Source organism: Drosophila hydei, unplaced genomic scaffold (assembly GCF_003285905.1).
Source record: "Drosophila hydei strain 15085-1641.00,03,60 unplaced genomic scaffold, DhydRS2 tig00000333-arrow-arrow-pilon, whole genome shotgun sequence".
NCBI lineage: Eukaryota > Metazoa > Arthropoda > Insecta > Diptera > Drosophilidae > Drosophila > Drosophila hydei.
Window position 1 is genome coordinate 640,376 of NW_022045711.1, and position 26,231 is coordinate 666,606.

The 26,231-nt window shown below is 42.1% G+C and overlaps 1 protein-coding gene across 1 annotated transcript in view; it reads left to right on the plus strand.

Moving 5' to 3' along the window:
• Positions 1–874: 874 nt before the first annotated feature.
• The window catches only part of LOC111602422, a 49,302-nt gene continuing 23,945 nt past the window's right edge, over positions 875–26,231 (plus strand). Inside the window, 6 exon segments of the mRNA XM_030224014.1 lie at positions 875–990; positions 19,806–21,102; positions 21,704–21,759; positions 21,886–23,687; positions 23,783–24,164; positions 24,656–25,056. Of these exon segments, the coding sequence (XP_030079874.1) occupies positions 947–990; positions 19,806–21,102; positions 21,704–21,759; positions 21,886–23,687; positions 23,783–24,164; positions 24,656–25,056 (3,982 nt within the window). The 5' untranslated portion in view covers positions 875–946.

Consider the following 26,231-nt stretch of genomic DNA (forward strand, 5'->3'; position numbering starts at 1 on the left):
TATAGTAATACAACAACAAAAAAAAAAAAAACAACAACAACAACAGCAGCTGCAGCAGCAACAACAGCAGATCATATATGGTAAAACAAACAACGTTAAACAACAACAACAACTCGAAATACAAGTGCAGCAGCTGCTGCATGGCGTCTCTTAAGCGCGCAAGCTAAATGTTGTTGCTGTTTTATTGACAGCAACAACAACAGCAGCAACAACCGCAACAGCAGCAACAATAATAAAAATAATAATAATAATAATAATAGTAATACTAGTAATAATAACAACAACAACAATTGTAGTGTGAGCAACAAAAACGAGAAAACAGAAACAATTGCTCATGTTGTGAATATGTTGCAGTGCAATGTTGTTGCATGCGAGCAGCTCAGTGATAAAAACAACAGCAGTAGCAACATTACATATGAAACAGTAGAAGCAGCAAAAGCAACGACAACAACTACTACTTCTGGGCGGAACAACAAGTGTTTAAGCCAAAAGAGTTCGGCATGAAATGGAAGCAGCTATACGCTCCTCTTCAGTGCAGGTCGGTGCTCCGCCGCCCACAAACAACGCCACAAACGGTGGACAACAGCAGCAGCAGCAACATCAGCAACACCAGCAGCAACAGCAACATCAACAGCAACAGCAGCAACATCAGCAACAACTTCATCACCATCACCATCACCATCATCATCAGCAGCAGCAACAACAACAACAGCAACGTATTGCCAGCAATCAGCAGCAACACAGCGCAGCAGCAGGCAACGCTGCTGCGTCCCATCAAGTGCATGATAATGGACCAACGTCCCATCATCTACATCATCATCAGCAACAGCAACAGCATCAGCAGCAGCAGCAACAGACAGCAGCAACTAATCAACAGCAGCAGCAGAATAAAGCGACGCAACAGCAGCAAAAGCAGCAACAGCAGCAACAGCAACAAGTTGCCAATATGTCGTATCCGCAGCGCATCGCGAGTGGCACACAAATTCATAGGTGATTTATATATATATATATACTTATAAATATTATATAATACATAAGAATCGCATCTGCAGTAGACGCTCGCTGACCTGTCAGCGACATTGTCTAGCCTAAGCTTTAGTTGATTTTTTATGTAATCTAGCCTATCTATATCTATATATACAATCTAATCGTTATATAGCTATCTATCTAATATAGCTATATCTTTATATAGCTATATATCTATGTATATATATAGTCTAATCTAATCTAATCTAATCTGATCTATATTGCATTCTAAAGAAGATCTAAGAAATAAAAGAACTAGCGTGTTCCATAGGATTTTGAGTTGACTTTAGGTCGTATTAACAATTATTTAATTATGAAGAATCTACAATTTATATGGCGTTGTTCAATCAAAAATAAGAAGAGTGTGCAATGTGAACAATAGTCCTATAAAAAGTAAAGGAAGTAAGAGTGTTCTGAAGAAGAGGAAATACAGGTTATAGACGGATTGATGGACGGATCCTGATCAACTCATTTAGTTGTTTGTCAAGCAAAAGACTTCTATACAGATATTTCAATTCAGAGAGAGATATAAAGAGAGCGATAGAGAGAGATTGAGGATATTTAATCGTGTTTTGAAATTTCATCTATATATGAAGACTTCACTAAAAATACATATACTAAAATGATTTAAAAAACATATATATGTATATATACTATATATGTTTACGTATTCATGTACTATGCCCCGATCCACACTAGAAACTCATTTCCTGTTTTGGGTCTATTGGAACAGCCCCGCTAGCCTCTCATCGCCTTTTGGCTACAGTCGATAAGGGTCGACGCGAATCGTCCGCAACCCAAATTGTTGCAATGCGAGCGAGATAAGCCCGGAGGGAAGAACTACTACTATATGTATAATGCTGATAAGGGAATTGAACCAATTTTTGTATTATTATGCATTATATAGAGAATAACGCGGAGAAAGGCAGGGTTGAAAAGATGTGCTGCGTGAAAGTTGTAGAAATACAGAGAGAGGAGAGACAGTAAGAGGAGTAAAAGGAAGGAAGATACAGAGAGATTGAGATAGAGAGAGGTATTAAAATAAAATAAGGGAGAGAGTAGGCGAGATAGTGAGAGAAAAATATAAAGGTGGAGAGATCGAAAGAGAGAAAGCTGATTGAGACAGTGAGAGAGAGAGAGAGTGAGGGGGAAGAACTCTCTTTCCACCCTATATTCCCTCGTCAATCTCTCTCCAGAGAATAAAAGAGAAAGAGAGAAAAAAGAGACAAAGAGAGTAAAAGAGAGAGAGAGAGAGAGATAGAGACAGATAGAGACAGATAGAGCTAGAGACAAAGAGACACAGAGATGCAAACTGATGGGAATGGCATTATTTCGCTACTCTTTACTTCACAGCCAAAATGTATTTAACCATGGAATTTCCCACAGTTACACATACATGCATACCTACAAACATAAGTTAATATATCAACCTACAGTTGTTAATCGTTGAATAGCTACTCTATAAATTATACGTAGTAGAATATGGACGTTCCAAGACATTTATAATGGAGCATTGCACGCAGTCAGCCTTCAAATTCCGTTTTATTGTATTTATGCAACCTTTGCGTACCGAACACAATTAATAACCGAAAAATAAACACAAAATGTACGAAAACTCACGTAGAATTCGATCAAAAGTCTTGAGTCAAGAATTTGACGACCTTCACAACATGAAATATTATATAATAACGCTAGAGACATATTATGTTAATGGATATATATAAATATAATGTACATACATATATCTAAAAGCGATTTAAATTCAAATAAGGAAATTGTATGATAGCATAGTTAGAAGAGAGGAGCGAGGAGGGGTATATATTCGTCAGAGAAGTAGATAAATGGGTAACAGAATTGAAAGACAAACAGAGACTAAAGCGGTCTGTGAGCGCGAGCGAGAGAGCGAAAGAGCTGAAGCAAATGCGACCCGGAAAGCGAAACAAAAGTCGCAAAATGTTTTGTTTTTTTTTTTTTTTTTTTTTTTTTTTTTCAATAATGTTGCTAGTTTTTGCGGTTACGGCAAACGAAGAAGTGGGAAGCACTTAAAAGACAAAGACAGAGACAGAGAAAGAAGGATAGAGAGAGAGAGAGACAGCTAGACAGACAGACAGACAAAAAGACAACCGACGATGACTAAGCGGGCGAGCGAGTGAAGTGAACTTAACTTGAAGTGTTGCGAGAGTGGGCAGCGCAGCAAAAGAAGAAGAAAAAGCGGAGGAGGGAAGAAGAGGAAGAAGAAAAAACAGCAACAGCAACAGCAACAGCAGCAGCAGAACAAGTGATTGAAGCGAACAAAGTGAAGTTAAAAGCAATGCCAAAAGTGTGTGAGTGTGGGTGAGTGAGAAGGATGGTAGATGGAGGATGGAATGAAGGATTGGTGCTTCGGCTGGTGGTGTTTGGTGGGAGGGGGTTTAAACACAACACGCACGTTGATTAAGTTAAAAATAATCATACGTAATTTGACACTGTTGACCTGCCGCAACGAGACAAGAGTAGGGGATAATAACACGTTTGTGTGTGTGTGTGTGTGCGTGTGGCGTGACCGAGTCACAAATACCCTTCATGTGTTATCTGTTTATATAGTGAATATTATATATATAAGATAATATACCCTTTTGGCTAAGCACACTACAGGGTATTAGAATAACAGCAACAGCAAACAGACAGTTACTAGTTGAGGTCGCTTCTCTTCCCCGTCGTTCACTGCTTTGTTGGAATGACAGCAATTAGAGAGCTAAATGGCCGCACACAACGGACGACCGCAAAAGAAGTCGACGACTGGAAAATGTCATGACATGCAGTTAGGCGAATGGAGAAAGGAGTGTGGAGCGTAGCGAGTGGGTAGTGGTTAGAGTAGAGGGGACAGTCGATCGGAGGGAGATTTGCACAAAAAAACTTTGTTAGGGCTTGAGGGAAAACGGGTTTCACTTTGTAATTTTCAAAGGTCGTTTAGCTAAGAGAATCGACACAAAAAAATCATGCAAAAAAAAGTAATATTTCTGTAGTTGTGCGGACACGACTAACAAATAGCCTGCCAATTGGCATACAAGTTGCATAACTTAGTCGAAGCATAATAGAAAAACAAAATATTTATATGTGTATCTATACATAGTGTGAACATAAATTTTGATTGTTAATTAAATCGATATGGAAAATATGATATGAAAGCAAGAGAACTAATTTATTGAGTAAATACTTTTATATACATAAGGCAGTTCATATACAGTCAATTTCGACCAATTATATTATATATGTAGAGTATATCAGATGTAATAGATACATAGGGTATTGAAAGTTCTATGCTTTTACGATCATTGATGTATTTCAGTTTTAAAAATAACTTTGATTGCTTTTTGGTGCGTGTTCCAAAATGGACAATTGATTGATGTCAATAGACGCAGCCCCTACGAACTCTACTCTCTATACCCACCCTCTACCCTCTACTAGACGCTTCCTCGTCTCATTCTCCTTTTCATTTTTTCTCCTTCGTCAATTACCCATTTCAATTTGTGTTTAAACGTTCAAAGGGGTTTTGGGTTTTTAATGGACATTTAATGAGACGGCAGGGAGTATAGCAAAAGTTATAGTAATTGCACGGGCAATTAGACTTCAATCGAATGTCATAAGAAACGTTGCGCAGTCTGTTTTGCTGCTGTTTCATAGAATGGGTTTGAGCATGGGAATGGGAATCGGAATGGGATTGCAATGAATGAAATTTGATTGGATTTTGAATCGTATAGAAAAGCTTTGGCTGCAAAATATATAAGAAAACCAATTTTTGCAAGTGCAGCCCGTCGTTTTCTATGTGCCGTTGTTGCTGTTGTGTTTGTGCTTCTGCATTCCATTTTTTTTAGTTTACTTCTATGATTCCCACTCGCTATTTCTTTCACAACTCTCTTCGCTCTATAACTGCCCCGTTTCCTGCTGTAGTCCAAACATTTGCATTGAACTCGAGTCTTGGGCGGCATTAAAAATCTCAAAAAGAAATAGGAATCAGACATACACATACATACGTTTTAATATATAAATATATATATGCACTATGTATATATATACATAAACATAAACATACTTAAACATAAATAAAAACATAAACAAATAAAATTTCCCAACGTTCCGTTTGCATTTTGTTTGTTGTTCTTTACACGTTGTTCGCGAGTATATAATGGGGATGGGGCTTGCATTGTTTCAGGTATTGCGTCTTCCATTCAGCTATTTAGCTATTCAGCTTTACCATATCTGATCGAATTACTGCATATGATATGGCTATTGTATAGCAGTAAGCACTTCTAAGCCAACTGTTTTGCAGGGTATTTAATCTGCGTCATTTTTTTTATTAAGTCCAAGCTATTTGACAGTTATAATTTATATCTGTTATACAGTTTGCGTTACACTGACTTGTCATGCAGTTTAAATCAAGCTGAAACAACAACAGCAACAACAGCAGAATTAACAATAATAACGCGCATACAAAGACACACACACACATGCCCACACACACTCACAGACGCATACATTTTAATCGCTCTCGAACGGTCAAGGTTGCAAAATATTTAATGAGTCAAACGCGACGACGACAACGACGCCAGCAGCGACGTCAACGTCAACGTCAATGACTGCGCTCGGTCTATCTGCTGCCAGCTGCGCAGTCTTCCAGTTGTTGTTGTTGCTGTTGTCATTTTTGTTTATCGACCGGCACACACATAGAGAGAAGCACACGCACAAATGCAAAAAACAGTTATGTGAACTGAGCCTCTGCTCGCCCGCTGCTAGTGCTGCAACTGTGCACTGTTCAACTGTTCACATGCCTCTCTATCTTCGCTGCGCTGCCGCGCTCACTCTCTTGCTCCGTAGCTTAGGGTGTCGTTGACGCGCGTCGTTCACCTCTCAGCCCCGCCCCTCTGTAGCTTGTTTTGTGGTCGATTTTATTATGCGCAGTTGTTGCTCTGCTGCCGGCTAAGAAAATAAGATAAATAGGCATAAGAAATATAGTAATACTAATAATAATAATAATAATAATAATAATAATAATAATAATAATAATAATAATAATCGTAATCAGCTGTAATTCACATCTTAACAGTATGCTGTTTATTTATACCAAAAGCCTCACCTGTGCCAGCTCTGTGACACCTGGAATAGCCGCATTATTCAAGTATCTGGTCCCATCTCTTAGCTATAAACTCTGGAATCTCTGTTTCCAAGTTTAGTCAAAATGCTTCAGTTTCAGTACCACTAAATTTACGGACACCATCTTTGGATGTCCATTGAATAGAATAAAGTCAGCTGTCTTACTAAAATATCCAGACTTACGACTAACGTGGCTAGATATACCTTATATATACCTTATATACAATTTGCCGTGAATTCCGAATTCTGAATTTTCATTTAATTCAATGGGCTTAGTGTATAAATACAATGAGTTCATATAATAAGTTCTCTTAGTCGAGCATACCCGACTTTTAATCGACATTTACCTTATTAATATTGTTAACTAAATGTACTTAACTTTTATTCAAATTAATTTATATATATATATAAATATATTTCCCACATCATTTTCTGTTCAGTCGCATAGGAGCTGTGGTCTTTTGTTAATTTCTGAATTCCATTAGCAGTAAATGAAACACCTGATATTTCTATTACTATCCAATCAAATCGTCATGCCACGCCTCGGCTTCCTTCCCGACTCCTAAAGCCCCCTTCGATTGCATAAGACAATGAATGTGTTTTTTAAGTGGTTTGGGGTAAATCCCGTCGTACGGAACGACTCGTACCGTATTTTTAAATTAAGAAGAAACAAAAATAAAATAAAATAGAAAAAGTTGAAAAAAAAAACACACATTGAAAACCCCCACAAATGTAATCACCGCCGACAGAGATAAATAGAATGCAAAGTGTAAAAATCTGTACGACGATAGACAACTGTAATACTAGCAGATACGAAAAATATAGAGAGAATCACGTAAAAAAGTATTTAAGAAACATAAATATAAAAAGATACAAATTAAAATGAAAACTAAAATTAAAATAAAAATATATGAAAACAAATATAAAAAATATATAATAAAATAATATAAAAATAAATAGATTAAACAAATATACACATACAAATAGAAACAAGTGAATACAAAAAATATAAAAAAATATGAAATATATTATAAAGCAAGTAAGAAAGCTCTAGTCGGGGCCCGACTAGGAAATACCCTGATCCTAGTCCTATCTATCCTATTTTCAATTGTTTGTATCGAATATTAAAAAAAAAAACAACAAAAAAAAGTCGACATTACGACTCCAAGATTCTAACCAACATTGTCTACGCAACGCCCATCAACTCTACCAACACCGCCACTTCATCATTAAAAAATAAAAAAAGACCAAAAAACATCCTCTCTTACCTCCCGCCTGCCTCGAAGCCAGGACTTAGCGTTTTCGAGCGACGCCCCAACTGCCCCCGCCACTCCACTGCTTATGCAAGAAGTTGCCAATTTGAATTGAAGTATCTGCTGATAATTCAAGCATGATTCAATCACAATTTCGATTCTTGGAATAAAGAAGAATACACGCATTTGAAAGTATGTGTGCACATGAATAGAAAAATGCGTGCGCTTGGCGCTTCTGTTTTACTGTTTTGCACAAAACCATTAAACCCTGATTTCTAATTTTTAATGGGATCGGGGTATAAATATTATAAAAAAAAATATATTGATAGAGCATATTGTACTTAATTTCTCTTGGAAATGCAGTGATTTTTTCGAATCGTCTTCTCTGAAGTTAAATCAATTGAACTGAACTCTAATGCAACTAGATATGTAATATATATATATGTATATATATATATATAGATATATTTTTATGATCGTAATTTATCGTCGGCGTTGCCGCTGACCTACCCCTATGCCAAAGCTCATGGGCAAGTGCAATCTCTAACAGCAACAGCAACGGCAACAGCAGCGGCAACCACAACAATAATAATAATAATAATAGCAAAAATAGGCAACATCGTCGCTAGGGGGCGCTAAAAGACACACAACAACAGCAACAAAAGTGCAGCCAATAAATAAAATGCAGATACGTAATGAATTATAATTAAAGAAAACGAAAACAGGCAGTAAAGAAAAAAATGAAAAGCGACTGCCGAAGCAATTAACGGCGACGGCGACGATATCTATTTATAAGCACAGCAGCAGCAACAATAAAAATAATGAGAAACGAGATGATGATGAAGAAGAAGAAGAACAAGCAGCAAAAACACAAATAAAATGCAGCGTGCAATAGAAAAATGCAAAAATAACGTGGGACGTGGACGCCAAGACAGATGAGGGACAGAGGGAGAGAGGCAGAGAGGGAGAGACAAAAAGAGAGAGAAGAAGAGAATGCAAACGAGCGGCAGATATGGAGGAAAAGACATAGCTGGTGGATGTGGTGGAGGTGATGGAGGTGAAGCTTATGGTGAATATGTGGTAGCTGGGGTCGGGGGTTGGGCCGCTGCGCATTGTTCGCACTCATTATTAAATCACCTTCAACTGAGTTCGCACTGCAACGACCTAGCGACAGCGACGCCAGCAGCGACGTCAGTTGCATTGATGCCTAACAAAAGCTGACAAAACTGTCAGATACTTAAAACAGATAGACAGACGGATGTAGATACAGCTAGAGACACACAGCTAGAGAAACAATTACTTGGAAATGCGCAACTCATAGATCAGTCTTAAGTGTCCCAAATATATATTCGTCATACATATATATATGGATGCTTACATACACGTATAATACTTTCTACTTAATATGCAAATTTTGCTGTAAAATTTTTATTCGACTTCAAGCAACTTTTCTTGAAATCGATAAGTATCGATATCGCAATGGGAATTACTTATTCAAATATGTATGAACCAAATTTAATTGTCATTCTGTATTGCACACAAAACACGTATCGCGTCTTTTCCTATCGATAAAATCGATACAAAAATAATTTACAGTCCGTAAAGCAAGTCACCATATGTCAAGATTTACGATTATTTTACAGCTAATATTGTCGCACTATAAGTTTCTTTAATTGACACATGTTTTACTCATTGATATTAATCGATTCTCAACCAAATGCAGTCATGTGAAATGCATAAAATGATGCGAAATTTGTATATAATATTATTTTCATTTTTTATCAAGAAGCTCAAAATCGATAAATGGCAAGTGTTAATAATAATAGTAATATATCAATATATATGCATAGTATATCAGTCAGACCTCAAAATTCTTTAAAGTACAGGTTATACATGTGTATGTATCATATGTTACTAAAATCGATAACTATCGATATGGTCAAGTTATATGCACTTGTTTCTGTGAGGTTGGCGTGTGCCACTGAGTCATGCATTGGTCTCCAATACAAACCCAAAAGTTCTACAATTTTTATTGTTTTTTTTCTGTTCATTTGTTCTATTTTACAGTTTGTCACGACAACTGACAACAACTGCGATATCTATTAACTGCGCCGAACATTTGTTCAAGTTCCCAAACATTTTCCCATTTTTGATGAGCCCACATCAATTACAGTTTCTCGATAAGTTTTTGGTTCCATTGAATGTTTGATCGCGGCCTATAAATAGCTGTGCATACACATATATGTGTGTGTATGTGTGTGTGTGTATGACCAGCCCACAAATTGTAGTAATTAACAGACTTTGTCATCAATCGTTGCTGTCGTTTTAGCTGCTGTTGTTGTTGCTGTTCGAGTTGTTGTTGCTTTGATATATGACTGCAACTTAGATAGCCGGAAATACGTTGCGAACTATGTTAGGCAGTCGGTTTCATTGGTTAGGTTGGCAAATCCAAAGTATCAGTACAACTTTTGGTTATCGAATATTCGAATAATTTAAGCTCGTCAAGCTTATGACTTATTGCTGTTATTACTATTATTCATTTGCGTATGTCAATAAAAATTGGGCAATGTCAAACACTTTCAGTTAGGTTAGTCCGTTGTTATCGAATAATCGACAAGTGTTCAAAAGCATTATGTCTGCTTTAAGCATAATGCTTTTGATTACTGTATATATATATTTGACATGGTATTCCAACAAATTCACATTCACTTCTATCAATTGTTATCGAATAATAGATGTGTTTGTAAGACAACTCTGATAGCATTTCAAGCTCTCTTTTAAGCTTAGTCAGTAACTTAGATACATAAAAATATTGTTATCGAATAATCGCTAAATCTTGAACGATGCATGAATCACGAGCAATTGGAAAATTACTAATCGTTCAATATTTCGACTCAGTTAATATATCATATTATATAATCACACATCAGGAACGTTCCGCTGGACAATCTATTGATTAACACTCGAAACACTATAAATATTATTTGTAATCCATGCAATCGCAATCGCAATCGATAAGCTTTTTTTCGTTTTCTTATTTATTCTTTTTTTGTGGTGGCTTTCGACAAGCGTTATCTCGAGGTGCAGCTAAGAATCAATCATTGTCATTATATTATTATTATTATTATTATTATTTTTATTTTCATATTCGAATCGCTCCTAATCAGCGTTGACGTCTTAACCTCAATTGCAGTGCTCGACACTTTCCCATATTTTGTCTACGAATCGTCTGAATCGCTTCTAATTCCCCTAGTACGCTCCAATTCCCATTCCAATTGCCATTTCCATTCGCATTCTCATTTCTTCTATCAATGTCACTCGTTGTCAGTATGAAGTGCTTAAGATAATTTCTGAATATAATACACTTTTCTTCAGATAGTGCGGTACGAGGCTTAACTAAATGACATTATCTTTTCATATAACTGGAATGCCATGTCGGCTATATCACAAACTATATTTAGAACCTGGAGTTGCTTAGTCAATAGTAAACATATATGATTTATACTAAAAGCTGTAATGAAACGAAAATGTACAAATTTAGGTATATATAGATGTGATCTATCTGGTATACGATTGATATGATTTATTCTGATCTAGATGGTTTCATACTCAATCCCAACCTCAACCTCAACCTCAACCTCCACCTACGTATTACTCTCTTTACTTTTCATAGAGTATTTCCTAGCTGTCAAGTAATTTCCACTTTTTCTTTTCTCCCGCTCCTTTCTTCTCTACTCCGAGCTTTTTTCATTGATTAGATAACGCCTAATAACAAAATTCTCAATAGCTCTGGAAAAGGCAAGAGGAACAAAGGAAACAAATAAAGTAGAAAATAGACTTAACCCGTTTCATAATGCTCGCGCGGCTTATCAAAGTCCTCGAGAGGAGGATAGCTGCGGGGGCGAGTGGCTAGGGGTTTGTTTGGCACACATGAAACTTGGTTTTACGACCCAGATTAGATACGGCCAGATATGCCCAGATTTTTTATGGTCTGCCTTTTCGATTGTATTTATCAAACATACAGAGCCGTTAATTTCAAACGAAAACGCGGCCATAAATCGCGCCAAAACAGAGCCAAAAAGCGCAAGCGACAAGCCATGGGAATCGGTAATCGTGAACCGGGTAAGACTATACTGCAGGACAGCTACTGCTTCTGCTGTTGAAGCTGCGGCTGCTGCTGTTGTTGAAGTTGCCGACGGGGCGAGCAGGCGGGCGGACGCGCAGTCAAAAGTTCAATGTACAAGAGAATAGAGCGAGATAACCATTGCCACCCCTTTTCCCCTATTCGTGCCGCTGTCTAAAACAGCAAATGTAAGAGCCAACACCTCCATCCCCACCCCTCGTTTTTCGTCTCTCTGCAATTTCGCACTGCTATGTGAAAATTTTCATATGGATTTGACAGAAGTTCGTAGTAGCAATCGAAGCTGTTATATGAGCATAACTGTTATACACATGCAGAAATAAGCATATGTGTGCTTATATATGTGTGCGTGTTATGCATGTATGCATATATGTAAGCTAGTCAGTTTGCTGACCAAGTTCAGCACATGCCTCGCGCTCTCTCTCTATCTCTCTCACTCACACATGCATTGTGCAGCCATCTCGCTCGTTTTGTATTACGCTGATATCTCGTAATTGGAGTAATATTTTTCAATATTTATTTTGATATTCGTTTTGTTTTTGCTATATAGCGCACATTTTTAATTTTCAAGCTGACGACGCGCTTACAAATGCTCAAAAGACAGCAACAACAACAACGACGACGACAATTGAATTGCAACTGCCATTGAAACAGCTGTAGAAACAGCTGCAAAAAAATGAGGGGAAAAAGAAAAACAGAAACAATATTAAGTATTTAGTATATATACTTGTTTATTATATATACTAGTGTGTATGCTAAAAATGCTAGCAAAGAATTTTCTACAAAGCTATCCATAATAAATATATATAAATGTTATGATCCATTTATATTTTGTTTATTTCTTTGGCCATGTCGGCTCTCCTTTTTTATACCCTAAATCCATTGAAAATTGACATTAAGGGTATAATAGTTTTGAGTTGTCGCTGGTTCAACTGCGCAGTTAGCAGAGCTCGTGGTCAAACGTGCGAGTTTATTTGTGTGTGCGTGTGTTGTTTGCATAAAAGAAGCTACGAATGGGTGAAATATCAGCTGTTCGCAAGATTGAGGGTATCTCCTAGTCGACTAGAGCACTCTTACTTTTTCCTCTATTGGCGCTCCTTCTGTTGTCTTCTCTTCTGTTAACTTTTCTTTTGTTTGACTTTTAGCTTTTCTTTGCCTTATAGTTCTCTATTCGTTTATTTTTTGGTCCTTCTAGTTCTTTCCTTTCTTCTACTTTTATTATACCTTGTTCTTCCCTTCTGCTTGTACTTTAATTTATCATTTCGTTATTCGTGTCCATTTCATTGTTTTGGTTTTCTTAGTTCTATCTTTGTCGTCCATCTATTGTCAGCTTATTTTACTCTTTTGGCTTTGCATTTATTTTCTGATTCTGCTTTTGCAGATTCTTCCCTTCACCGTCTCCGTCTGCTACTTCTTCTTTTTCCATAAATTTTCCTTCTTCATCCTCAGCTACATCTTTTTGCCTCTTCTTCTTTGTCTGAGTAGCTTCGTTAGAGTTGAACTTCTAAAGTCAATTACTCTGCACTTTGAGCTTTGCTTGACTAAAGCTGGTTGCTATAAGAAGTTTGATTGATTATCTTAAAGTTGAAAACATTCGAAGTTCCCAAGTCCTAAGTTCGACAAGAGAATAAATTTGAAATTGATGTCGAGCTAATGAACAGCTTGGTTTGAATATGAAATGTTTTGCATGTGCTCAAGGGAATAGTGTGGTTAATGCTGTAGCTAAATATAGCAATGTACACACACGCATACACACTTGGGAGTGTGCAGGTGTAATTAAATAGGGAAGTTTTTGACATCAAATTGAAGTGTTACGTCGGACGCCAAAGAGGTTAACCAGATAGCAAAGAGGACGTGAGAGGGTTGCCACAAATGTATCAATAATTTAATGATAATTATAGCAGTAGAAATAATAGTAATAACAATAATAATAAATAAAAGCTGTTCAAGTCGAAGCGACAAGTGCAAGTCAATGAGCTCAATTGAGTGCAGTTAACCGTTATACGGCTGTACTATTATGCACAATGTATGATTAGTTCAACGGCAGTGTTATTTAGAGCCAGTCGAGTCGGGCAACGTCATTAACCAACACTGTTATGCACAGTATATTGACCGCTAAGCAGTTGCTTTGCAATAGCAATTATGTATTAGTTGTAGTGTTGGAAAAGTCGTTAATCAGCTGTTTTGATTTAGTTATTGTGCTTAAAACGGCAGTGTTGAATAATGCAATGAAGGGAAAACTCTGACATTATTCCATGACTATTTAGTGTTGGAAGTCAAGACATTAGTTTATGTGTTGGATAAGCTCTCAAAAATGTCATTAGAGCAGTTTTTCAACTTGATTATGCGTTCGTTATGCATGTATAGTGCAGTAAAGTGTGTGATGGTTAGGCAGAAGTGAGCTTCATAAATTTGTATTTGGTTAAAACTTGATTATGTATTTGTTGTTTTTTTTAAGGCTTGCATCTACATGTTTGGTATTGGCTAACGATTTTCCCATAGCTCCAGTGCTGACTAAGGCTTTCCTTTACTTATTTGGAGTTAGCTAAAGTCCTTTTCTGTGTTGTTAGTGTTGGATAAGGCAAAATTATTTATCTATTATTTAGTAATTGAATTGTTGGCCGGAGTGGCGGCTGCAAATTGAACAGAGAGAGCGAATGAGAGTGAGCCGTTGTTTGTGAATGACACAATAAACAAAACAAAAGAAACAACAACAAACAGCAAAGCAGCAACAAAATCCAGTTGAAACAATTTGTTGTGGAAAAAAACTTAAATTATTTCAACAGCGAATCGCTAGCAAAACAAAACGAAACGAAACAATGCAATGGAAGAATTGCAAGACAACTTCACAGTTGCTAGAGATGCACGTCTCTCTCTCTCTCCCGCTCTCGTTCCCGCATTTTTCCCCCTCCACTGCTGTTCAGGCTCCATGCAATGCCAATTAATAGCGAATTGTTTGTGAAGCCCAATCAATTGCGCAAAGAAGACAGAAAGAGTATGAGAGAGAGAGCGAGAGTGAGTCAATGAGAGAGATAGAGTAATGATGGGGGCAGACAGTGTATGAGAGTGTGCATAACACATTATTGAATTGTTAAGTATGAAGATAATATAATCCTATTCTATTCTATCTCAATTCTCTAGCATTGTGCGAGACAAAAGCTGATTTCTCAATAGAATTGAATGGGCTTTACATGTGCTTTGTGTGTCGTCTATGTTTACAGCAACATGGATACAGCTCTGTTTTTGTCTCTCCCTCGCTGTGTCTCTTCCTCTCTCTGTCTCTCTATCTCTCTATGTCTGTGTGTCTCTTTGAAACCTTTTAAGTTACCCAATGTAAAGGCAACATGGCCCCTTAGTGCAATGCAATTCCATGAATGAAGCCTCCCATTTGAGCGAACCAGATGAGATAACATTTGCATGCCCGCAACGAAGCTTTGAATACTAAATTATAGTATTTTCTTTTAGATGGAGCTGGGAGGCAGGGGGTGATGTGACAGGGTATACCGATATACCTGGCAGTGAATGAAGCTAATGGGCTAAAAGCATTTTTAAGTCATTTAAGACTTGGATTTACAATTTAAGAGTTGATTTTGTATAGATGCAGTGTTGGGTAACGTTAAAGTCCAATTGTTTGTTGTTGCTCAGACAAATGAATGGCTAATGGAAAGTGCTTGGACTGGGGAATATTCGCTCAACAGTAATTAGCGATACTTTCAGTGTTGGTTAATCCATCTACGAAAGCAGCTGCATTTATTGGATAAGTGCATGTTATGTGTTTGCAGTGTTGTTAAATGCTGTAACAGTATTGCTAAAATGTCAATTAAAGTGGAGCTGTTTTGTTGCAGTGTTGTTTAATGATTTTTACACTAACTTTTGCATTGTACTATCGATTAGATTACTATCGAAGTGTAAGTCTAGTCTTACTGACTCATCAAGTAACGGGTGTTTGGTAATTGCGGTATGTAACTGTATTGCTACTAAGTCCATTAACTAAGCTAAGTTACATTTACAAGCTTTCAAAGTGTAATAGAATCCTTGTGATCCATTAAGATCACTGCCAGTGTTGTGAAGCTGTTCGATAAAATGCGCACAGTTTAGTTGCATTGTTCATGATGAATTTGTCCTTTTTAGTTCTTAGTTGACTTCAACTTTCTTAACGATTCCGAATTTAATTAGGAGAAGTTTTGCAACACTGCCAATGCTTTTCAATCGAAGGCATCAAGTTTTCTTAAAGTGCTGCCAAGAAAATGGGATGGGATGAGATGAATAGGGTAGAAGGGTGGCCAATTTTATGCTTGACTGCGCCTGCTGCAGCTGACCCAAACTGCTTTTCACCTCCCTCTCCCTCTCTCTCGCTCTCTATCTGTCAGTCTCTTGGCTGCTTCCTCTATGTCTCATTTATCTTATGTATCTCCGTTCTTTCATTCTCTTCTATTACTTCTAAGCCTCTTAAGCTGTTGGCAGTCTCAGCCGCAAATTTAATTTCCAGTCCAACAAAAATTTAATGGCACACAGGGTGACACACAGGATACATAGCACAAGGTGTAGCACGCACAAGCCCACACACAGCATGAAAGTTTGTTTTTAAAGTTGTTCTCTCGTCTCCGCAGTTACTCCCATCTCTATCTCTCCCTCTCTATTTCTCTTTCTCGCTTGTTGGGTAAAAGTTTGCGCGCATTTCTCTGGCGGGAAGAGTTGGCCAGGATAATAATCAGCCATGTCGGCATACAAAATGCACCTACCCAACCTAACCAACCCATCTAACTACCTAGTTGCCTGGCTGCCTGGCTGCCTAGCTACCTGGCTACCTACCTTACCAGCTGCTGTCCACGCCCCTGACTCTCTTGGGGGGTTTTCTACATTCATAACAAGGCATGTCCGTTGTCGCTTCGTAGTCCTCAACCCCGCCCGAACCGCCTTCACACACACAGAGGCCATACGTAACCGTTAAAAACTCTGCAAAAACACACAGAAAATCGATAAATTTTTGCACTTGCCAAAGAGCAGACGCCTGGGCATGGACCGTGTGAGATGGGTGGCGGGCAGGGAATTAGAGAGAGAGAGCGAGAAGGTCGGAGGGGGTTGAATGTGAGCGCTGTTGCCTCCGGCTTCTACTGCTTTTACTGCGTTGTAGCGGCATTTGCTTCAGGACAACTTAACGGTTGTTGTTGTTGCTGTTGCTGCTTCTTCCTTTTTCGCATTCGCCTCTGCACACAGTTTGGCTCGTTGTATATATATATGTGTGTGTTTTTGTGCCTGCCCTTTGGCTGCCCTCGCTGTTAGTTTTTCTTGTATGGCGACTTTTATTTTATATATGCCACTCATGCACAGACACACATGCATATATACTTGCACACACGAATATATATATACTATATATATATATATTTGTATGTATGTATGTATATAGCACATGCAATGTGGCTCACAGGCGTGGCTGTTCAATGGGCCGCATTGGGTGGCTATGCTGGCAAGGATGCTGCCCGTCCACGCACACATACATACACACACAAACATATACACAAACATATATATATAAATATATATATACATACATATACATATATATATATATATACACATATAATCATGCACATGCACATGCACAGGCACATAGCGGCACATGTGGCCTGTCTCAGTGGCGCTGCCAGCGTCGCTGCTGCTGTGCTGCTACTTTCAACAAAAATGCAAAACAAAAACACAAAACAAAACAAAACAAAAAAAGTTATTCAAGCTGCAAATTTTAATTATTTGTTGTTGCCGTTGATGTTTCTGGCGGAACTTTAAAACCCACGCAAAACAGCAGTGAAGCGAGAGAGGGAAAGAGAGCGAGAGAGAGAGAGTGCAGACTTGAAGAGCTTCAGCAGCAGAGCTTATTAAAAGCAAAGCTCTTTCGTTGTTTTTGTTTTTATTACATTAAAGTTGCATTTTCGGAAGGGAATGGAGATGGGGCAAGCGAAAATAGATTAAAATCAAACTGAGAAAACAGAGAGACAGGAGAACAAGCGATAATTGACAGTAAAAGAAAGTTCTTTTTCCATTTGTTGTTGTTGAATTTCGATAAGAGCTTTTCATGTGCTTGAAACTTAACGAAAGAAAACAAACACGTAAAAGTAATTAAAGCGAATAAATAATGTTAAAGTCCTTAAAACTAAAGACAAATTGTATGTATATATATAATGATATACAAACATTTCTAACGTCTAAGTAAAGAATAATAATTAATGAAATGGAATATTAAATGGCTAAAGGTAATTAAATATGCCTTAGAAGGAAATTCAAATGAAATTCGATAAGCTACAAGCCTGAAAATAGAATAGAATATAATAGAAAGGAATATTAAATTGCAAATGAAAAGCTATTTTATAATTAAAGCCTTATGCAATCAATAATAAACGCACACGCATACTAATTTGCTATCTCTCTCTCTTTTCCGCTCTCGTTGCAGGTAAGACATCTAAACGAAGAAAGAAACTCGATGCTTGGCAACTCGAAACTCGAATTCAAAGGAGCTCGCAAATTGGCAACTGTTGGCAACGCGGACAGTGCTGCGACGCCGTGGTGTGATGATTGAATAGGGAGGGGAGTGTGTATGTGTCTGTGTATGCGTGTATTTGTGCGAGTGGTGAGTTCTCGGGGTTGCGCGAGGTTCAATTTCGTTTGCATGCACAAATTGTATGCACATATATATGTGTGCGTGTGTGAGTGTGTATGTATTGCTGTAGGTCGATATGATTGATGAGAAATGGCAGCTCGCAGCGACGTCGTCATGTCGTTTGATTTTAAAGCTGAATGAGCCAGACGGCCACCGTCGCCGCCGCCTGGTGGTGAGCAGCATGTATGTCTTCGTTTGAATGTATGTATATGTTATGTGTGTGTGTGTGGGGGGGTGGCAGCGCAGCTTTAAAGCGAGCTGTTTCGCATGCTTCATTCTTTAAAAATAGCTATCACTGAAGTTTGGCAACGTTGCAGCTTTGCATTTCGCTGCTTTGCGCAGCGTCGCTTACGTCTGCCTTTCCCGCTCTCTTGCCCTCTGGCTCTCTCTTTCTCTCTCTGTGTGTGTGTCATTATTATTTAATGAATTAATAAGCGAGCTGTGTATGCGGGTGTCTGTTTCTCATGACTACCCCTCCCACTAACGACAGAATTTGCTTGACGTGTGTGACGTTCGTTTTGTCAGGTCAAACGCGTCGCACGTTAATCACAACTCAAACGCAACGGCTCAAGCGGCGCTGACGCAGCTGTGTTCAAAAATTTAAGTAATGACGGCTGACTCGGGGTGGATTATGGCACAGCCAGTAGCACATTTGTTTGATGTCGAGGCTTGACATGTTCGTTGTGCACATGTTGCAGCAACATGTTGTTACAGCATGCTCGACGTTGCCGCTTGGTTCACACATGTTGCTCAAGCATGTCTTAATGCCATGCTGCTTTGTCGTACTCACTCGCGCAAACACATAGCAAACGCGACGCGCACACATTTCACGAAAACGAGCAGCTCAACACTATATTTGCTCTCTCGCTCATTTCGGTCGATTCATGCGCGCTCGCTCACATTCGCAGTGTGTGCAACATGTGTGATGCGGTTGACCGGCCGGCCGGGTTTGTGTCCTCAATAAATATAAAAAGCCAACATTAAGGCGCATCACTAAATCAAAATTTTACATTCTATGCAAATTGCTCGCTGCACTCCGATTAGCGTAGATTAGTCTAAACATGCGCAATGGGGTCAAACCTGTTTAGCCACTTGATGAAGCCATCATCTTAAGCTGGCCTTCAGGCGATTACTGAATGCACCTGCTGCTCTGAAATTCTTAAGATACAGATAAAGATATATATATATATATATATATAAAAGAAACTAATCGTAAACATATTTTCATTTGCATTCATCTGATACTTTATTGCCTTTAAGTATGCTGAGTTCATTTGAACTACTTGAGTTATTCAAAGCAGTTCATTTAGTTGTGCTTCAAGAACGACTCGTTCCATTGGCTTATGAGCGAACTAGTAAATGTGCACATACAGTTAAAGCTTATAGTTCGCATGTGGAACTGGCTCATATCGATATATGCGACGTTGCAGCGATACTTATCGAGTGAGTTGGGCAGATACAATGAATGGATTAATGAATGAGCAGTGAATCAATCTGAGTTATATAGTCTGCCAAACATCTATATATATATATATATATCTATCGTAAGTCTTTATCCTACACACAAATCTAATAATCTGTTGTTCTTTCTCCCCCACTGGTCGTTCAGGACAATGGAACAGTCGCAGTATGTCAAGAGCCTCGGACACTTGCAATCCCATCAGCAGCAGCAGCAGCAGCAGCAGCAACAGCAGCAGCAACAGCAGCAACAACAACAGCAACAAATGCATCACCACCACCACCAGCAACATCAGCAGCAGCAACAGCAACAGCAACAGCAGCAACAGCAACAGCAGCAGCAGCAATCGTCGAGGTCGGCAGCTAGTCCGCTGTCGCCGCCGCGTCCTGGACCGGGCAGCGCGGCGGCCGCAGCTGCGGCGAATAGCTATGCCAAGTTTGCGGATGCGCCGCAACATTTTATACAGCCACCGGCGTACAGCATTGGGATTGCGCCGGTGGCCAACTATCATCGGGAGAGTCCATATATGCGGATACCTCAGCTGCAGGCATCGGTGCCGGAGTTTCAGCGTGCGGCGCGTGCAGCGACGGTGGCCGCTGCCGCTGCTGCCGTTGGCGGTGGCAAAAGCGGACCGGGCAACAGCAGCGGCAGCAACATTGGCGTCGTCTCCTCGGCGGCTGGCCCAGGCAGTGGCAGCGGCGGCGGCGTCGTCCAAGTGGCCGGCAGCATGGCCCCGCCGGGCGCCCAGCCGGGCGGCGTGCTTGTCATGGAGGCCATGTCGCATTACCAATCGTTGCACTACAACAACGAATACCTGACCAATGCCGCAGCCCTGGCAGCGGCTGGCCAGCGCCAGCAGCAGCAGCAGCAGCAGCAGCAGCAACAGCAACAGCAACAGCAGCAACATCCGTCGCTGTCTGAACCGCCGGGCAGCGTGGGTCAGCCGTATAAGAAGCAGCGCTTGAGCGATGCCAATGTCAGCAACATGAATCACCTGCCACACCAGCAACAGCAGCAGCAGCAACAGCAACAGCAGCAGCAACGCTCTTCGCCCGCTCAGCAACACAACAGTCGGCAGAGCAATCATGAGGCGGAGCAGTCGCGGCGCGTGTTGCACATGTCCGCTGGCTCGGTGCTGACGCCGCTGGGCATGCAGCAGCTCAAGGTAGAAACGCTGCCACAGCAACAACAGCAGCAGCAGCAACAGCAGCAGCAGCAGCAGCAGCAACAGCAACAGCTGGCGTCGCAGGTGCATGCAGCACGTGGCTTGGTGCCGCCGCCAACGGCGTCAGCAGCCAATGCGCAGCTGATCAGCTTCTCCACGAGCAGCAGCAACAATGGCAGCAGTAGCAGCAGTGCCCAGGCCGCAGTGGCAGCAGCAGCGGCGGCAGCAGCAGCAGCTGCGGCAGCAAGCAGCACAGAAGCATACCATCCACAGGTGAAGAGTTGCTGAGACTAAAGCACGTGAATGACATTAGCCGAACTATGGATTAATCGCAGACTAAGACTGATCGCCAAAGATCTATGGTTAGGCAACCAGAGGAGCTATCTGTAGCCCAGAAGATGTACCCAAATGAAGTATCTTATCATTTTAAGCAACTTTGTATTCCATATAAAGTATATTCAAATCCTAGAGAACATAAAATATAAGCTTTCCATGTGCTTTTGCATATTAAACTTTGTAACAAGTCGAGCTTTAGGCTTGCTCTTAATTCTATAAGAAGATGTAGCCATATAGAGTCGGATTGGAGAAGCTATAGCCATATTGAGTGTCTTAAAATATCAGTATAATGATGGCTCTTGCTTGATAGAAGCTTTAATGTGCTTGAGCTGAGCAGTTGTGGCACGAATGTGACTCAAAGCTCAGCTCAGCTCAGCTCAGCTCAGGCTGTGAAGACTTGAATAGAGACCAGAATTCTGGCCAGAGACTAGAGTTAGCTGTAGATAAACTGTCTGATTAATCGCATCTCGTGCAGCTAATGTCATTGCACAACAATTTTCTGACGTGTTTCCTTTATTAATCTCTCGCTCTTCGGCAGGTGGAGGCGATTTCACCAACGCTGCCTAGCGACAATGCAGAGGAGCGTGGACGCAGCACAGGCGCCAGCAGCAGCAGCAGCAGCAACAACAACATAAGCAGCAGCAACAGCGGCAGCAGCGGCAACATCAGCAGCAGCAGCGGCAACATCAGCAGCAGCAGCAGTAGCAGCAGCAGCAACAACAGCGCCAAGGAGGATCTCCTTATGCAGATCCAGCGCGTTGACAATGAAATCAAATGCGCCGAGACGGCCATGGAAACGCTGCGCAAGAAGGAGAAGACGCTGCTGGACGAGGCGGCGACGACGGCGGCCACAGTCAAGCAGCAGAAGGCAGCCGCCGATCAGGCGGCAGCTGAAAGCGGCAATGGCCGCTACATGGAGCTGGGCTGGCGCGCCCAGATGCTGGCCCAGAGCGTTTACGAGGCGAACCGCAAAACGGCCGCCGCACAACATTCCCTGGTGAGTGAGGCGGGCGGCACGAAGGGCCAGTCACGCCCCTGGCTGCCGCTCTACAATCAGCCGCTCGACGTGGAGACCCTGTCGCAGCTGATAAAGCGCCATCAGACACTGGTGCGGGCGCCGCTGCTCGTGCACATACGCAAGCTGAAGGCCGATCGCTGGGAGTACAATCAGGGCTTGGTGGAGAAATATACGAAGGACCAGGCCGATTGGCAGCGACGCTGCGAGCGGGCCGAGGGCAGCGCCAAGCGCAAGGCGCGCGAGGCCAAGAATCGCGAATTCTTCGAGAAGGTCTTCACGGAGCTGCGCAAGCAGCGCGAGGATAAGGAGCGCTTCAATCGCGTCGGCTCGCGCATCAAATCCGAGGCAGATCTCGAGGAGATCATGGACGGACTGCAGGAGCAGGCATTGGAGGACAAGAAGATGCGCTCCTATGCCGTCATTCCGCCGCTAATGCACGACGCCCGCCAGCGCCGCTGCGCCTACCACAACGAGAACGGCCGCATCGAGAACATGATTGTCGTCCATGAGGAGCGCAAGGCACTGAATCTGTGGACGGCCGGCGAAAAGGAGACGTTCAAAGAGAAATATTTACAGCATCCGAAGAACTTTGGCGCTATCGCCGCTAGCCTGGATCGCAAATCGCCGCAGGATTGCGTACGCTATTACTACCTCAGCAAGAAGACGGAGAACTACAAGCAGCTGCTACGCAAATCCCGCCAACGCACACGCAGCAGCCGAAATCCGGCCAAAGCCCAAGCCCAGCTGCCGCAGTGCATCATCGACTCGCTGACGACGGGCGTCACGACACGTCTGCAGCGCGAACAGCAGCAGAAGTCCGGCAATCGCTCCAGCGCCGTTGCCGAGCGCGAGCGCGCCGAGCGAGCCGCCGAGAGGGAGCGCGTCGCCGAGAAGGCAGCCGCCGATGCCGCCAAGGCGGCGGAGTGTGCCGCCGAGAAGGCGAGCGCAGTCAGCAAAGCTGCCGAGGCGGCTGCCGGCAGCGAGAAGGTGGCCAAAAGCGCCAGCATTGCAGCTGCAGCCGCAGCAGCAGCAGCAGCAGCAGCGACAGCGACGCCTTCGTCGTCCTCGTCCTCGTCCTCGTCGTCGTCGTCGTCGTCGTCGTCGGCAACTGCAGCAGCTGCGGACAAAACTGATGCTGCCAAGGCGCATGCTGGAGCGAACAAGAATGCAACAGCTGCCGCAGCAGCAGCAGCAGCTAAAACTGAGATCTCAACGGGCAGCAGCAGCGACGCCAAAGCCAAAACCGCTGAGGAGGAAGCGCCAGCAACAGCAGCGACTGGAGGAGTCCCGGCAACAGCAGCCACAACCAATGCATCAGCGACTGTTGCTGCCGAAGCAGCTGCCGCCACTGTTGCTGCAGCTGCTGTGCCCACGTCCAAAGCATCCAAGTCGCAGCCAGGCGATGCCAAGGCAGCCAACGCCGCCAAAGCTGCGGAGCAGGCGGCCGAAACGGACGAGCAGCAGGTCGCCAAGAGCAAAGCAACGGCTGCCGATGGCTACAGTGGTAAGTGGCAGTGGCAGTGGCAGTGGCAGTGGCAGTGGAAGACCCTGCTAGACAGACGTGGCAAGTTCACTAATTTCGTTCGTTTTCTTTTGCAGCAACTGGCGCCAATGCAACGTCTGCGGCAACGCCTGCGGCTAGCGTTGCCATCAATGGCTTTAAGCCTGGCTATCAGAGCGTCGTCATGGCCAACGTTAAGGCGGGCGCGCCCACATCTGGCGTCGATGATGCTGCAACAGGAGCTGCTGCAGCGGCAGCAGCTGCAACGTCGACAAATGCAACTGGCGATAAAATCGTGAAGACGACGTCGACTGCAGCTGGCTTCGCCGTGCCCAATGCAGCAGCCGCAGCGACAGAGCCGGCGAGCGGTGTGGCAACGCTTACGACGGCCACGACCGCTGGCAACTATTTGGGCCAGAAGCTGAAGGCGGCGCAAGTGGAGGGACTTGGGGCCGGCAATGATCTGCATGCGGATGTTAGGTAAGTTATCGATCGATAAACAAAAAGCAATCGATAAGTTAGAAGAAAGTTATGATATCGATATAAACAACTTTGATGGCATAGTTATCGATAAGAGAGTGATAGTGGTCGATGACTGTAGCTTATAAATCGAAAATAGTTAGATATAGTAATGTTATCGATAACATTGATACAATACTTATCGACAGTAGAGTGTTAGCTGCCGATAAATGGCTGGACAAGCGGCTATCAGTGGACGATAAGTTAAGTGATAGCACATGAATCGAAAGAGAAAGAAAAGTTATCGATACTGATAAATGACACTGATCGACTGTGAGAGACAGAGAGAGATGTATCGATGACTCCATATATCGATAGGTTAAACATGAAGCATTGAACTCGATCAGAAATTCCGATAGCTATGCTAGAAATATATCGATAATTGAGCTATCGACAGCATTTCTAATTTCTTGATCGATTTTTGACTAATTTCGCTTCATTATTTCTTACAGCGATGCCAAGAAAAAACGCTTCGAGCTGGCGCCTGACTCAAACGTCGGCGGCAACAACAACAACAATAACAACAACAGTAGCAACAACAACAACAGCAGCAACATCAAAGTGAACGATGCGTCCACCCAAATCTCGTCCATTGGCAAAGGCGCAGGCAGCGGCGCCGGCTCCGCCTTAACGCCCGCCTCCTCGTCCTCATCCTCGTCCTCCTCGTCGTCCTCCTCCTCATCGGTGATGTTCATTAGCGCCGCGTCGCTGATATCGACAGCATCGTCGCCGTTGACGACGGCAACAGGAACCGGAACAGGCACCAGGTCGACGACAACGTCATCCACGATGGTCACAGATCGAGCGGGAAATTTGCTGAACACCTCCGAGGTGCTGGCATTGGATGCCAAAGGTAAGTGCCACAAGTCTATATATATATAAAAGCTCTGACGACTCTGGAAAATTCCCCATGACCTAAACTGCAAAAGCTCAGGTTTCTTTTGCCAAAGCGCTTTTCATTCAAAGCTCTCTCAGCTTATATAGAAAGCTTTCCTAGTCCGATAAGCTCAATTGCAAGGACCGCCTAAGCTGGAAGCTACTTCAAGCTGCATAAGCTTTCTACATTTACTCAAACATTTATAGCTTTTGTTGCTCTATGAAAGCTTTCTGTTGACAACTTTTGTCATTTATCTGAATAGTTGTCAGCTCGACTTCAGTCAAGCTATGTAAAGTTTTTTTTGTAGAGCTTTAAAGTGTTTTGGATAAAGCTGAAAGCTTAAAGCTTCAAAGCACAAAGTTGTTACATGTTCTCATTCAGCTTTTGCCTCAGGCTTGACTAAGCTTTTGCTGTTGTCCTTTAAGCTTTTGAGCTGTTCAGAGCTTTTAGAGCTTTCCTCGTTATGGCAATTGAACTGCTAAACTTTCATTCGTCCTCTGTGGCTTATCAAAAATGCATTTCGCGTTGCCTTCCCTTTGTGTTGAATATGCATGTGGAGTGCTTACCCCAGCAGCCCTTGCCCCTTTCGTACCGCCTCCTGGTGCGCCTGCTGCACGGCTCTCTTCTGTTTGAGCTCCTTCGAGTGTCCCCGTTGAATAGTTGATGCAGCTGCATACGCCTCAAGTCCAGCTGCAGCTGAGCTGGGCTCAGTTTGTGGATGCTTTATTGGTGGCTGTCACGTTTTCGCCTTAGCCCAACTGGGTGGTTCGTGGCGTGGGTTGCTTGAGTGGTTGGGTCTCTCTCTGCTCCCCTCTGCAGCTGTCCGTCTGTCATTCAGCTCAGCGCACGGCGGTTTGTTTGCAGCTACAGCTCGACCGCTTCCCCATCTTCTGCTGCAGTCTCTTTCTCCATCCTCTCGCTGTGTGCTCTCTCTCTGTCTCTCTCCCTGTCTCGCTCTTTCTTTCGTTGTCTACACGCTCTCCCCACGTCAACGTTTGTTGTCTGTCATCTCCCTGGCGAGTTAATTAAACGCAATTAAATTAAAATTTTTGTAAACGTCTTTTTTATTATGCAAGTGATTTAATTTAATTATTAAATTGCCGCAACGTTTGTTTGCATTAACCGACGCCATCTTTGCCACAAAAGAGCGA